The following is a 16,256-nucleotide window of genomic DNA, read 5'->3' as shown; positions in this document are numbered from 1 at the left end:
GGTCCGGAAGTTTGGTCCTGGAGATGGGAACAGCGTCAGAGTGGCGTAAGTTAATTGCGTCGATGCCAACACAAATAATCATAAGTCACATCAAGGGTTAATTACCAGCCAAAGTTAGCGGAATCAACGAATTCAGATATTTTGGTATGGAATTCCAGTTTGATTAAATTGAATAGGTAAGTTTTATAATGAATGACCAAAACAGAAGTCCTAATGTGAAGTTCCAATGGGATTGCCTTATTTGATTAAATTCGGATATATATATATGTTGGATCGTTAAAAGAAAATTAAAATTCGTTTAGAAAGTATTTGTACTCAAGGACGTACACATACTTTTGCACTGAAATAAAACAAAACACTGAACAGGGGATTGTGGGTTCCAATGGGATTGCCATATTTACGAGAAACAAACTCTTCACAGTGACCTATGTTCACAATGAAAAATGCAAACTCGTAACTCGATATCGAATTGTACTAGTATACAGCCAACGGCAGTCCAGGACGAAATATACATTATATTTGGATTCGAGAACGGGGAAGAGGCAAGGAACATCGGTGAAGGGGAGTTGGGATGGCAGTGTGACGTCTGCCCACCGCAGAATGGTCGCTGATCCGTGAGGTCAGGGTATCGCTTCGGTCTCTTCGCCGTGCAGTGATGCAGTGATGGTGTGGCCTCAGCCTCTTCATCTCTCCTAGACGTCGTAGCAATCATTCGACATTTGTAGCTAAGGTGTCAGCAGCAGGGGAGCCTTGGCTCTACCGCTTCCGTCGACCAAACAAGATGACAAGTCGTCTCGTTACAATAAGAATGGCCTCATATTTAACACATATCTAATGAAATGGATGCGTGCTCCATTCACCAGCACTTGTCCATCTGAAATACAAATACCCAACAATACGTAGGAGATGTTCATAATGCGTATGTCCATCAGCAGTGCTGCAAGAAGCCACACAAAGTCAATGAAAGAAAGAGACAAATTAAATAAATAACCCTTCTAGACCCATCAAAATTGTTGGTTTCAAGATGTAATAATGAAATCCCACAAACCTTCGTGGTATTGGGCCAGATCACTCTTCAGGAATTCAAGCGTCGCCTATACACCCAATCCTTGCACCCTGGGATGGCATATATCCAAGATTTTGGGTCCCGAAGTTTAGATCCCCGAGATGGGAACATCGTCATAATGGCACTAAATGTAAAGGCCTGTTTAGATTGTAGGTTTTTCGTAGGAAATTTACAGGAAACTAAAACGGAGGAAAGGAAAGGAAATATGCTGTTCGGAACATAGGAAAATATCCTTTCCATTCCTATGGAATACTGTAGTCTCTTCAAGATTTTACAGGAATGAAAAAATCCACTTTGTGCTCTAGTTTTTCTTCTCTTCGCGGAAGCCCGAGGCGTGCAGCGTGATTAGCATGAGCACATCAATGCGAGATTACTCCAGGCCGGCATATGCTGCCATACGTTTTGGAGGTCATTTTTTTAAGGTCATATGCTGCCATATGTTGTACCTCAGGGTAGCTTCTCCCACCCATTAAATAAGAATAAAAATAATCAATCATACATGGGTATTAGTTTATCATTGTACGTTTTTACAAAGATTTATCATTATGCGTTAAGTGCCTTTTATCAGTCATATGCTTTGGAATTCCTATGTTACAAATTCCTATGTTCCAAACACCTCCTCCTATTTCTTTCCTGTGTTTTTCCTTTCCTTAGTTTTGCCACTACACTCACCTTCCTTTCCTGCATTTTTTTCCATTCCAATGTTTTCCATTCCTTCGTTCCAAACAGGCCCTAAATTAAGTAAATTGCATTCAGATGGCAATAAATGTTTGCATCTCAAACAGTAGCAGATTATGGTAAGGAAGGAGAAGAAGTCCATGTTGGAAGAGATGGTGCTGAAGTTGAAGATCAGCCTAACAAAATGGTGAAAAACTTCTAAAGATGGACGGGAAGTCTGTTGGCAGTCTTTTCTCTCTGTCGTCTTTCTGTCTTTTGTTCTTCAGTCGGCTTGTAAAAGGCTTGTTTTCTTAGCAGTTCTGCTTTTAGGGGTTTGTCTTCTGTTTAGTGGAGAGCTGGTGAGGCTATAACTAAGAGTTTTTTCTTGTACCTGATACGTAAGCTGGTATCTCAAGCATACCTGTTTTAAGCTTTCTATAAAAGCTAGGCCAAGGCTGTTTGGTCTAAAAATAAATAAATTGCCTTGATGGCAACATATAAATAATGATACACATATATGCTCCTGAACTAAAACAAAACAAACATATAGTAGCCGCTTTGAGGAGCAATGCAGATTAGGTTAGGTTGCCAACCTTTTTTTTTTATTTTGGAAAGGAGCTCCGTGCGGCGTTCATTGGAGACCAGGGGCTATTTGATGTCATCCTAGGCAATGTCTGGCTAGGCAAGCGATCCAGGCCCTAGGCGTCCGGAATTGAACACCTAGGCACTGCTTGTCCTAGGCAGCCAGCCGCTGCTGTCAACCAAACACCCGAGGTGCAGGATAGGGATTTGAATATTGCGGAAATTACTGAAATTTTAGCTGATTTTTCGAAACTTTGAGAAATGGTAACTAAATCTGAACAAATCTCATCCAAATTTAAAACCTAATTACTGGGATGCGAATTTACCCTAGTAGGACCCAACATCGTGAAATTTTGGCCAAAATTCCAAACCCTGCATTGGACTACAAGTCCATCTGCTACTTAGAGCAAACCTACCTACCTATCCATGATAACAATAGAATTGCATCTCAAACCATTGAGAAAATCTGTGGACTGAGTTATAAATAATCATTTCAAGCAAGAGAGAACAAAAGGAAAGAAAAACATAGGATAAAGATTGGAAGGATAGCCTTGTGTGATAATTATCTGTATTTATTCTTGGATATAGACATACTTTTGTACAGAAACAAAATAATCATTGAACAGGGATTTTGGATGGAGTATTTGTTTCTAATGAATAAGTAGTACCATATAAATCTTAATGCTGTCAAGAGAAAGAAGATAGTAATGGAATTAATGGTACCTTCCTCAGGATCGCTTGATCGAGCATGTGACAAGCGTTTATATTCAAGGCTATCAAGCCTTTGTGGGAGATGTTCATAAAGAGGCTTCATATTTATGGCAGGGCAGTATTCGACGATAACACTGGTAAGAGCAGAGTAACTCCCAAGACTGCCAGGTAAGGATGTTAGACGTTTGCAACTAACGAGTCCGAAATGTTTTAATGCGGGCATGTTGCCCCACTCTGGAGATTCCAACTTGTTGCAGCTCCCAATACCCACATATACGAGCGCATCCAAATGCCCTGATATGGAACGAAGCTCAGGGCAGTGATTAACTGATAAATCTTTGAGAGATGGTGGTATATTTGGAAGTGTTGCTAACTTATCAGAGCCGCGTACATATAGACTCTCTAGGCAATGCAAAGATTTAGTACTTCCTTGCAATTGCTCTGGTGCTGCTGTGAGGTTGTTGCCATGCTCCACCTGTACACTCATCGGCTCTGTATCATCTTTTCCCCATATGAACTCAAAACTACGGCACCATTCAATACGGATATGTGTAATGGATCGAGGAAGGACGAGCAGCTCGGTTAAGCTTTCACATTCATCTATCTCTAGTTTCTTTAGCTGTGGCAGGAGCTCATCCCTTGCTCGTGTTGCTACACCATTCACCTGTGCACGCCCAGTTAGCTTAGAGCACCAAAGAAATTTTAATTTCGTTAAGGATACCAAGCTAAGAAATTCTTCGTCTGGCCAGTAGATGACAGAACTGCAACTACAAATCTCAAGTGCTTGAAGATGTCCAAACCATTTCCAAATCCCAACAATATGTCGTGATGGACTTGAGGCGAATAAAAAGCCGCAGCCAGTAATATTCATTTCTGTAATTGATAATTCCTGATTCTGATCAAGCTCCAGCGCTGCTTCTGTGCCCCTTACAAGCAATTCCAACACAGACAACTAAGACATGCATCTGGATGAAATTAATGAAAGGGACAGCTGTGCCTTGTCTTCTCTTATCTTGACAACCTTGATCGTCGGTACTTCAGGTAGAGTTGTCAATTTTGGACAGTCCTCAATACAAATCTTCTCAAGGACAGGAAAGGTTACTTCGTCCCCCTTTCCTTCAGATGCTACCCATCTCTCCAGGCTCTTCAAATCACACAACTTGAGTTCTTTTAATGCTGAAAATTCCATGAATGCTATATTTCTGCACAGGCTCCGCAGTTTATACAGCTTTTTCAGGTGAAGGACTTGAAGAACTCTCATATGAGAAAATTCAGGGAAGTCTTCACACATTGTACAACCAATTAAATGGAGCTCAGTCAATTGCTGCTGAAACAAACCAAGATCTTTCACCCATGTCGGTATATTGCTACCTTTGTAGTTTACTATCCTTAGCATCTCCATCCCACCAGGAGGTTTAAGAGCATCTAGCACCTTGCTGTGACAATCTGATATTAATTCCTCATCATCCTCACTATTCCATTTCAGAGATAAGTGTGTAAGTTTCTCTTTAATTCCAAGACTGGCAGCTTTCACATGCTCTTCAGTTGCATTTTCAAGGCCATTTAAATCTAGTTCACCGCAGAGATTTAAGTGTTGGAGTTCACCAACAGTGCTACAACTGGAGCTGGAACCCACCACAAAATATGTTAAAGTCTGTAGAGAAGTTACTTGTCCAAGGTCAGGAGGCATGCATTCTAATGATGTGCATCCATTGGTGTAGAGATGCCGGAGGCTTCTCATATATTTCATATTATTTGGAAGCCGGCAAAGAGACCGACAATGAGAAACATCCATGGTCAATAAATTATATAGTAAAGATATTTCTTGAGGAAGTTCTTCAATCCACCAGTTGCTTGACAAGTTAAGATACCTTAGGTGCTGCAAGTGCCTTGGCTTAATTGGAAAAATTTTCAGTCGACACAGCTGCATTGCCCGTAAGGAATTGTACTTCGATAAATGTGGTGCTGACTCATAATAAATCCACGGATGTGAATATAACAATGTTTGTAGTGTTGAAGAATGCTTCTTCAGAAAATCATCCAAACGAGTGCCAAGTCATTGGTATGATATAAACATGTGGCGAATAGGCTTGGACAATGACATCACATTGGCCCTATCAACTATGGTTGCACATTCTTTTCCCATGATCGAGAAAGCCACATCGTGCATAAGATCATGCATCCTGCATGTTTTTCCACCACGGAGCTGTTTTCGCCTTCCATAGAGATCAATCGGTGGCGGGGTTTGCTTCACATCTTGAAAGAAAGATCTCCAAGCTAGTTGGTTAAAAATTTCTTTACCTATCAAGTCAGGATTATCTTCATCTTGCGCGGGTATGAGGTCGTGAGCCATCCATAGTTGGATCAGACTCTCCACATCAATCTCATAATCTTTGGGAAACACAGCACAGAATGCAAAGCATTGCTTCATGTCTGACGGCAGGTCATCATAGCTGAGCTTCAGTATAGGAAAAATCTCTGTCCTCTCATCGCAAATGTTGCTTTTAGCTAACATATCCTTCCATTCTTGTATGCTGGTCTTGGTACTCAACATTGAGCCAAATGCTTTGGCTGCCAAAGGAGAACCAACACATCTGTCGACAATCTTATCAACAACCACATCTAGCTCATCACTGCTTGGCTTTTGCACGCTGAATGCTCTGCTTTGGATTATTTCCTTCATATACTTGTGACCCAACTTTTGAAGGTTATAGGCTCCAGGTGCACCCATGGTCATAACTCGAGCTACTTGTACATCACGGGTTGTTGTCAGTATTATGCTTCCCCTGTCACCTTGCTTAAGGCATGTCACCAGTTTCCCCCACTTATCAGGATCCCGATTCCAGACATCATCCAACACAATGAGGTATTTCTTCCCACTAACTTCTTTCCGGAGTTCCTGCAATGCTTTCTCACGATCTTCCTCATGTCTCTGGCAGATTTTGCTTGCAATGTTAGCAATGTCAAAATCTTCTGACACACAACACCACCTCCGGAGACTGAAATGCTTCTCAATTTCAGGGTCATTGTAAATGAGCTGCACAAAAGTAGTCTTGCCCAGACCGCCAATTCCAATGATAGGATCAACCATGGGAACGCCCCCACTACCATGACCATCTTGCTCAAGCAATGTCTTTACGATCTTGGCCTTCTCCTCACTTCTGGATCTGCTGACAATGTCCATATCAGAGTCAACCATTATGCTATCAGTCTGCCGCCACCTCCACAACACCGATGGCGGCACTGGCACATGCTGCCTCTGTGTGAAGCTGAAATCATTCATCTCTTTCACAAGGACCTCTATCTTCTGCACAATCTTGTGCAGCTTCTTGCTCATCCTGTAACGAAACACGATGGGGTTACGAGCAGGGAAGAGGCTTACGACATCATCCCGAGGTTGACGTAGTGCCCCTTTTTCTTGGCGTCACGCCGGAGCGATTCATACTTGAACTCGTCGAAGACGTCGATCCCCTCATAGGACACCTTCTTGATTGCATCGAGCCAAGCACCAACTCCTGGTCAGCTAGCCCCCTTCTCCGCATCTTCAATGACGTAAGGATGGCCGGGAGCCTGCTCCATGCCTTGCATCACCTTGTACTCATCCAGAAGGTAGCTGGACGCCTTCTCCTTCAGCGATTTGACCAACGCCCCGACCACCAACTCAGCCATTGTTGCTCTCGCAGCTCACCAGCAGAGCGCACGCACAGCTAGCACTCAAGGAAAGCACGGTGGAGTGTTTATGCCTTTATTATGGAACAAATTAACCGGTCCCAACTAATTAAAGAACGCTTCTGCTTTCTGAGGACAAGGACGAGTGGGTTTGGCTTCCGAGTGAGTGAACCAATTAATAATATGCAGTCCAGAAGAATCTCACATGCATGGTCTACTTTGTCTGGGAAGAAACATATGTTTATGAACCAAAAAAATGAGACAATGGCAACTGCCCCTAATGAGAGGTTTTTTTTATGGCATGAAGTCATAATTTCAAGTTGCAATCAAATTCTCGATATGAAGAATAAATCAACTATACTGATGATTTGGGATCGAAACCATCATCAGTGCTTGAGATAAAGTGCAATTTATGAATCATAACGTTTGATCTTTAAATTTAGCGGGCGTGGCGTCTGGCCTATGGCGTGCATGTGCATGTGAACATAGAAAGATGCCCCCGGTTTGGAAGGAATACTCTAAATAAAAGCTCCACTTTGGAATTCAAAATAAACAAATAAAGTATACTTAATTTATTCTTGGTAATGCTCCACATTATCAGCTTGCCCTTGATCAATTTTGAGGTGGGAAGCATGTGGATGCGTAGTTGTTAAAGGTGTCCACAGCAACCTTAAAATATGCGCTTGTTCATGACCAACGACCGGCTTCCAAGGGCGGTCTTAAGGGCGTCCTCAAGAATGTAAGTCAGTTGCTATTCTTATATGTGACATCTCCATGTGAGCGATCACTGATATAAGGACACTCACAGTATAGAAACTTAAGTAGTTTCTATTAGATATTAAATGCACTGTCACGTAATTATTTTGTTGAAATGGCACCATATTTGTTGAAGAGAGGGGACGAAAGAAGAAGAAACCGTTTCTTGAGAGGAGATAGTGTCTTCGCGTGAACCCGAGACTGAAGAAACTGACTCGGTATTGCATTGGATGGCGTGCTTCGCTTCAAATCCCGTGCAGTCGTCCAATAGAGCTCGCACGAGGCCGTCTAGACGCCGTCCGCCTCCTCCCCCACCGCCTCGGCCTCCCGGCAGCCGGCGCTCGCCGTTCACGGCCCTGCCTCTCCCCCACGGCGGTGGCGCCGCTGCTTGCCGGACTACAGAAGCGAAGCCCATCCGCCTTGCCCTCCCGGCGGGCGGACACAGGCGACAATGGATGGGAGTGAAAAGAAAGAAGAGCCAAACGTGCAGGATCCGAAGATAGTGAATGGTTGGACAAATTTTTATCTAGGATCAGGTAGAAAATCTTGCAATATAGTATTTTCACTATAGAAACTGCTATGTTTTCTTGTATTACGAGTGCCCTACAGTTTACTCGTCCAAATACTCATCTTTTGGCAACGTCCAATAAATCTATAGGTCCCACATTATTAAAAAAAAAAATACTAGAATTAGAGAGAGCTACCTCCGTCGTCTTCATCGTCTTTTCTATGGCTGTAGGTGACCGACGCGCAAGAGGAGGCAAGAGGCAACGAACGCACGAGCATCTGAAGCATGGGGGTGGGAGATGCTACAGGTGGCCGGATCTTCTCCCCATGAGCCATGAGCCCTCCGCATCTCTCCATCGTCGTCGCCGGCCTCGGACCATCGACGCATGCGCGCAGTCCTCCCGCCACGCTCGCTACAGGCCGGCCCCGCACCGTCGCCTCGCCCCCACTGCGCTCGGTGCCGGCCGGCCCTGCCTCGCCGCGTGCTGCCAGGCCACCGCTCTCGCTGTGCGCGCCGCTGGCCGCGGCCACACCCTCGCTTGCTGTAGCCCTTCGCCACCGGTCAGCCCCATGCCCCAACCGCGTCTCTCGCACAGCCAGGGAGAAGGGGTCGAGATGGAGGAGGTGGGTCCCACGAGACTAGCGTGGGAGGACTTTTCTCTTTTATCTTCTCTTTCTTCCATGCAAAGTGGGGAAAAAATTCTATAGAAACTGCAACCAACCTATTACATAACCAATGAACACCGATGAACATCTAATCTATCATTAGTTGATCATCTCTCATTCACCACAAGTATCTCATTTCATCCCCCACTTTTTCCCACTTTTCGATCTCCAATCTTTCGTTTTCATGTCTATGTAATATGTGAGGAACGCGTATAGTAGTCATGATCATTCTTGGTCATCGGGACTTCATGACAGGCAGACACCACTACTATTAGCATTATTTTGGATACTTAAATGTTATTCATTATGAGTTTACATTTCATTTAAAATGATGAACTATTAATCTTATTCCACCAAGTTAGACCAACTCACTTAAGTTAATCATAGCCTTTACTTAACCACTGGGCTTGGATCTCGCGTAATTGCTTAGTTGGCTAGTTTCGATAGAAATCAAGTGTGAGCAGGTTCTCACTCTCGCGTGTGTAGGACCTACACTGGGATAAGTAACTACTTAAAACTTGCAAGGGTGTCAACTTGATTCAAACTACTCAATGTGACTAAGGACCAACCTTGATTTGAGATAAGTGACTAATGATCAATTGATAATTCTCTACTCAAACGAGGGTGAGGTCACTGTGAGTGTTGGATCTCAAGTGACGTAACTCGTGGAGTAGCTAAAGACTGTTCATGGGATAGTGAGTTTGAGTAACCACCCGTACAGACCGCATATCGCTTATGGGGGCGGATTCGGCGTGAGGGGTGATGTGGTGTAGATGAGATGTCATTACATCGGTACCCATTCAAAGTTTGGCAGGAGTGAGAGGAACAGGGCGGTCGTAGCTTGGCAGGCGGCCAGCAGGAGTGAGAGAATGAGGACGGCTGTGGCTTTGCATATGAGGCGAGACGCGGCGGCTAGCGAGAGCGAGATGCGTGTAGTGGCTGAGGGTGGGGAGGCCAGGAGGGCAAATGAAACTTAGGGTTTCTCGAAACATGCGGACTATAAATATGTGACTGCTTTGATATGGGCCAAAATTCCTCTATTGGGCTTCTTTAGTCCTATATTCCTCTATTGGCCTTCTTTAGTCCTATATTCGCGTAGGCAGCTAAAATACTCAGGTTCCCCGATGGGTAACGAGGACAGGTACTAGAAGAATGTTCTCGAACCCGCTTTACCCAACGGGGATCATTTTTGGCCGTTAAGAACCCAGCGGGTACTGATATTTTTCCCCATCTTTATCCCCTAATGGATCAAATCCCCGTCGGGTATCGGCTATCGGGTATCGGAGCCCGTTTCCATCCTTAATTCAAACCGTTCGTCGAGATGAGAGCCACATTGGGGGAAAGGTCAGAACTTTGAGGCAACCCTTGTCTGGGCATAGGTATCGTGGTTCGTCCTTTTGGTATCCGTGTGGGTACAGTTATACACCTTTGCATAGATATTTTCGAAAGCCTGAAGTCTTCGGACGAAACTATTTGGTTGTTCTCACTTCTACACTCCGTGTAGTGATAATTATTGAACTTGATGATAAGATGACTTGTAATATTGATCACTTAACCATTTTCTCACACGATACTTGTACATTTAAGTACACTTGTTAGGACTTGAAAGATGAATAGATAGGTACATATACTCTTAATGTTAATGAATTTAAATGTATAGAATGCCATGAATTTTGCAAGACCATTATCATGAGTTCCATGATGCATCCTAGCTAGATTTTTATTGGTATAATGTCAATGCAAGATGAACCTGTGCAATGAAAGGTTTTGTAAATATAAAATCATACACCCAAAAGCAGTTTTCATTGGGTGATGTAGTTCTGCTGCGTTAATTGTTATAACCAGTAAAGCTATCGATTGATATAACCAGGTTATGATGTGGTACTTAAAATATATGGCACAACCACAGCTGTGCAGATTGTTAGAAGCGAGGCATAAATTGTTTTTTTTTCTAGAAAATAATTTTACATGAGAAACAGTGCATTTACTTGTGCTTCAGAAGTGAAACATTTGAAAGGCCTCTAACGGCGGTATAATGTGTTCGACCGTAGGTTTTGTTCAATGAGGATGAAGAACCCTGGTGATGTGTGTCTTCAAAGACGCGTAGTGAAAGATAGGTAAATCTTTGTATACATCGCATTCATGAAGTACAGCCATGAGATTGTGTGTTGAAACGAAAATGGCATGGTTTGTGCCAATATAGATACGATATTTCTACCTATTGGTGCTACTTTTGAACTTAATAGTTCATGGACATCGATTGATTGTTTTATACTTGTGATGCCATTTAAATCTAGCTATGTTTGCTCTATGTAATATGATGTATTAAATGAATTATGCTCCTATTGAAATGATCCAAATTAAATCTAAGATTGTTGGATTGCAATTTTTCTGACAGTTGGTTTTCTTTTTTCCTATCGGTTACTCGTGACAGTGATAGAATTCTATACTTGGTGGCTGGAAATTGTCCTGTCGACATCTAGGAATTTTCATGTCGATGCGTTACCGACAAAGAAATTGGTGCATCGATAGGGAAATTAGTCCACCGACAAAGAATTTTTATTTTTGTGTCGCTTTATTTTTGTCAGTATTTTGTATTTTCCTGTACACCGACAGAGAAATCATTGTTTCCAATATATAGTGATTGTTTTTACTATACATGTACACACAGCGTATATTTAAGTGCATAGCAAAAACCTAATAAAAAGACAAAATGTCTTATAATTTGGAATTGAGGGAGTAATAAAATTGAGGTAGTAGAAACAAGTCAGATAATAATAACCAACATAATAAATTAAACAAAGTATTTTTCCAACAAGAACTACGAAGAAATTTTCCAGCCTGACAAAAATAAGCAATGTAATTACCGAGTAGACTATTAAAATATGGCATAATTACTGCTATATGAAGGACCTGATTATTAGTGGAAAAAAGGGCCCCAGCTCGACTGAAACTGGTGACCTCACCGTCACCGGTGATTCCATCGGTGCCGGGAAGACGGCGAGTGAACCGCACCAGCACCGTTGCCCTTCCTATAAGGTTTGCTCAGCACCACCGTCGCCATCGTCGTTCTTCTGCTGCTTCTGTTATCAACGGTGGTGCCTCTCCATCCATGGTCACTACTTGTCCGGGCAACTGTCCTCGGCTGATCTGGTCGATCATGGTGTTGCGGTGAATTATGTTGCGCTCGTCGGCGCACCATATCTATAATAGTTTGTAGCCTTGCCCTCTTTGCAGACGGCACCCGTGGCTTCCATGTCGGCATGGGAGTCGTCCTGAACCGCCATGTTGACATCACCATTGTCTGCCATCTAGTCATCTCGTATCTCTCTTTCCAGCTCATCAATGCCATGTCCTCGTCGGTGAAGTACGGTGGTTCCTTGGTGGTTAAGATCGGTGGTGGTCTGAATTCGACAGGTTGCTCAAGACGGGAGTTCAGAGATCTGATGGACTCGTACTTGGCCTTCCAGAGCACGGCGTCGTGGTCGGCGACGAGGCGTCTCAGCTCTTTGCTAGCGCACTCCACCCTCGCGACGTCCTCAGCGACGTGGAGCCTACACAGGATCGTCATCTGTAGGTCGACGGGAAGGCACGCGAAGCTGGGCAACACCGGCACGCCGCTGTGAAGGCAGATGGAAAGAAAGAGGCGGCGGCACAGCTGATCTGCGAAAAGCTTCCAGAGCCACGGCGCGCCGCCATTGGCATCATCCGGCGACGACGACGACGTCGTCAGCGCGCGAGCCGCGTCGTCCATGCCGCCCGAGATCACGGGCGCGAGAGCCGCCAGCGGCAGCCGCTCCCTGCGCGCGTTCCGCTGGCGGCCGTTGCAGTCGACGTAGGCGTCCACCACGATCTTGCCGCCGCCGCAGCATCCCCGACGGCGCCCCCGCCGTGAGATGCACAACACGGCGGCGTCCGCGTCCTCGCGGTGGGCCAGCTGCGGCACCGCGTAGCGGCGGGATACAGACCAGGGCGTCGTCTCCGGCGCGTCGCACGGCAGGAAGCCAGCGGAGAGGAAAGCGGCGTCGGCCACGATGCACAGGCGGCCGAAGAGGTCCTCGGCGTCCCAGTGGGCGCCGTCGGTGACCTTGTTGAGGGGCCATGACTTCTTGGCGGCTGCCATTGCCGTTGGTACAGATGCGTTATTTCCGTTGGTACAGATGCGTTATTTGGTGGTCACGATCCACTTCGATACAGCGTCGGCAGATTATATTGTACATACATATAGTAAAATAAAATATTGTTGAGGGTTTCAGCAAGAATAAATAAGAGAAAACAAACTTGGCCCCGCTCGTTCTCGTTGTGGACTCTCGGTCGCATGCATTAATCGCCATATTAAAGATTTCCTAGAAGCCCCTTTTGTCACGGCTCATCTAAAACAATTTCACCGGTGAAACAAAGCTGGTGAAGCCAGAAAAACTGGTTTTTTTCGACTCCTAGTTCATTTTAATTCCGGCTTACAAAACAGCTTCACGCTACAGTACCTCGATTTACGCAAAATAGATGAAGCCGAAGCTGACATAAGCCGTGCCAAAAGGTCAAACGTACTTACTCCGTATGTGCGGTAGGGCGAGCATGGGTCCCCTGTGCTGGATAATTTTTTATTGTAGCAGCATTCGCCGATGTGGCTGCATGCACGTACGCTATTGCAATATGGTCTTGACGACCCTCCACCGGCGTTTCTACATAGTCCGGATGACCGATATCGACTAAATATAATAGATAATGAGCTTCTATATACTACCGAAAAAACACCAAAATAAGTCCACAAAGATATAAACAATTTCAAGCTAGGCACCATAGAACGTGATTTTAGTAAACATTTGAAACTAGTTTCATAATTTGCGAGCCAAAATAAAGTTTCTATGAATTTTCTAAGATTAAATCAAATTTTAGGATTTTTAATTGCATTATTTTCCATGTAAAATATTTAGGAAAATTTTTGAAAGAATTATTTTTATGATTATTTGGATATTTGTTTCAAAAAATATTTCAAGTCTGATTACCTCTTTGATCTTTCACCTGGTCCGATTTATTATCTAGCAAAACCACTCAAGGTGCAAAAACAAACGGTTTTAAAAGTTAAGGGTGTAAAAAAACTAGATCGGTAGTTTAGGGAGGAAAACCGGATGACCACGCTAGATGAGGAAAGTAAAATATGTTGAAAAATATACGGACTCTATCCTAAAAGGAAAGTAGAAGGGGGAATTCTAATCCTAATCTGTTTGTATGTGGACTCTTACCAAACTCCTAGGCCTTAGCAGGACTATATATACGTGGGAGCTTTATGTTATAATCATCAATATTGAGAGAAATAAATAATAATCTCCCTATCTCTTATGTCTATGTGTTCTACTTTTATCTACTATGTTGATCCGATAGACGGAGAGAGAAAGGTTCTAACCGCTAGCAACATGTTTTATAACACGTTATCAGCACGACAAGTTCTTCGTCGACATTGCTGTTGAAGCTGCCACCGATCTTCGGCACCGACGCTCATGCCGACGTCCCTGCCACGACTACTTCGACGACGTCTACATCTAACGTTTTTAGCGGAACAGCTCTGCTATCTCTACCGGCATCTAATCTGCACTGCATCGATATACACCGTTATTGTCAAGTAGGCAGTTCTACGACAATGCCAAACGTCCTACGCGGTATGTATCTACTAACTACTACCCTACGTGCTATGTGATGTAGATCAAATTGACATCCTTTATAAGGTACGGAAGAACCGCATCTCATAAGATTGTGTCTGTGCCTATCATTAAGCAGGGCTATTGTTTTGCCCTAATTATTCTCTACACATGTAGTAAATAATGATTCGTGCTTGTACATGTAGTACATATGCATTTAATATGTACATGCACATTACTTGTGTACAATCCATACGGGCTTGCATCCCATCAGAACTCGTAGTGTCAGCCTGCACAAGTAGAGAACAAACTTTCGGTTTAAGGCTTTAGTCTCGAGAAGGTAGATGATGGACGCCAGTACTTAAGTTCTGCCAGCTACACTCTTAGCAAAGAAGAGAAGGAACGCATGTTTGAATGCTTAAACAGCATCAAGATCCCATCTAGCATCTCCTTGAATGTAAAGGAAAAAATAAATGTGGCAGAGAAGAAATTCCTAAACTTAAAGTCTCATGACTGCCACGTACTTATGACGCAATTGCTTCCGGTTGCATTGAGAAGGATTCTACCTCCAAATGTACGATTAGCCACGTGAAACTATGTGCATTCCTCAACGTAATTTCTCAAAAGGCAATAAATCCAGCGTATCTAGCAAAGCTACAGAATGACATGATCTAATGTCTTGTCAGCTTTGAGTTGGTGTTCCCACTATCCTTCTTTAATATTATGACGCACCTCCTAGTTCACTTGATCAAAGAGATTGGTATTCTTGGTCCTATGTTCCTACACAACATGTTCCCCTTTGAAAGGTTCATGGGAGTCTTGAAGAAATATGTTCACAACTGTGCTCGCCTAGAAGGAAGCATCACTAAGGGCTATGGAACAGAGGAGGTCATTGAGTTCTGTATTGATTTTATTTCTGACCTCGACCCGATTGGTATTCCTAAATCACGGCATGAGGGGAGACTAAGTGGAAAGGGAACACTAGGGAAGAAAGAATATATTGGCAAGGAGGACGATTATTTCCATAAAGCACACTACACAATTCTGTAAAACTCCTCCTTGGTGGATCTGTATATCGAGGTACACAATGACATTGTACGTGGCGAATTCCCAGGGAGGACTGAAGCCTAGATTATGCGTCGGCACATGGAAACTTTCGACGGTTTGTTGCGAAAATGATGTCAGGGTGACGAGAGTCTGGATGAGCAACTGTACTTGTTGTCTAGAGAACCATCTTGACATATCCTGACTTTCAAAGGGTACTAGATAAATAGCAATACATTTTACACGATACCCAAGATAAAAGGAGCACCAACCAAAATAGTGGTGTCTGCATAGATGCCATAGACCCAAATAGGAATAAGAAAACATATTATGGCCGCATAGAGGAGATATGCGAACTAGATTGGGGACCTTAAGGTCCCTTTGTTTCGGTGTCAATGGGTGAGGGTGACCAGAGGTGGGGTAACAATTGACCATCAGTACGGAATGACAATAATGGACCTCAATAATCTTGGGTACAAAGACAAACCATTCGTCTTAGCTAAGGATGTGAATCAGGTGTTCTATGTGAAGGACATGTCCACCAAACCGAAGAAAGGGAAAAACAACAACGTCTCAGACAATGAGCCAAAGCGCCACATAGTTCTTTTAGGGAAAAGAAATATCGTGGGAATCGATGACAGGTTAGACATGTCAGAAGATTATGAAAAGAATGACGGAATTCCACCCTTCACAGTGAACAGGGACCCAAGCGTCCTACTAAATGATGAGGACACTCCATGGTTGTGGCACGATCATAACTAAGGGACATACGTCAAGAAGAAGTTCATTATTGTTCCCGCTTGTTAGGGTGATGTATTAGACCTATTACGTAATAATTGTGACTTTAGATTTTTCTGTCATGTTTTTCATATTTTCTACTATTTAAATGAATTTTTTGCTTGTCGATGGATTTCCCGTGGAGAATGTGCGATGAAAAATCAAATGATCAGCGTTAATAAGAT

At 43.6% G+C, this 16,256-nt stretch overlaps 1 protein-coding gene, 1 long non-coding RNA gene and 1 pseudogene across 2 annotated transcripts; all 3 read right to left on the bottom strand.

Annotated features, from left to right (window-relative positions):
- Positions 1 to 441: 441 nt before the first annotated feature.
- LOC136490741 (uncharacterized) lies at positions 442 to 8,557 on the bottom strand. Its single transcript, XR_010767848.1, has 2 exons — positions 8,146 to 8,557; positions 442 to 937 (listed from the first exon to the last, which is right to left on the bottom strand). It is a non-coding gene; the product is annotated as an uncharacterized lncRNA (long non-coding RNA).
- On the bottom strand, positions 1,076 to 6,685 carry LOC136510431 (putative disease resistance protein RGA4; annotated as a pseudogene).
- Positions 8,558 to 11,395: 2,838 nt separating the features above from the next.
- LOC136490731 (uncharacterized) lies at positions 11,396 to 12,761 on the bottom strand. Its single transcript, XM_066486933.1, has one exon. It carries the CDS (start codon positions 12,735 to 12,737, stop codon positions 11,583 to 11,585), a length of 1,155 nt encoding a protein of 384 aa, XP_066343030.1. The 5' UTR covers positions 12,738 to 12,761; the 3' UTR covers positions 11,396 to 11,582.
- Between the last annotated feature and the right edge of the window lie 3,495 nt (positions 12,762 to 16,256).

The sequence above is a fragment of the Miscanthus floridulus genome, chromosome 1, assembly GCF_019320115.1.
Source record: "Miscanthus floridulus cultivar M001 chromosome 1, ASM1932011v1, whole genome shotgun sequence".
Lineage (NCBI taxonomy): Eukaryota > Viridiplantae > Streptophyta > Magnoliopsida > Poales > Poaceae > Miscanthus > Miscanthus floridulus.
Note: the sequence above shows the minus strand (reverse complement) of the source record. Positions and strands in the feature narration are given on the sequence as shown.

Excerpts from the sequence above, each read along its gene's own strand:
- LOC136490731 (XM_066486933.1), bottom strand. The coding sequence starts at position 12,737 with ATGGCAGCCGCCAAGAAGTCATGGCCCCTCAACAAGGTCACCGACGGC.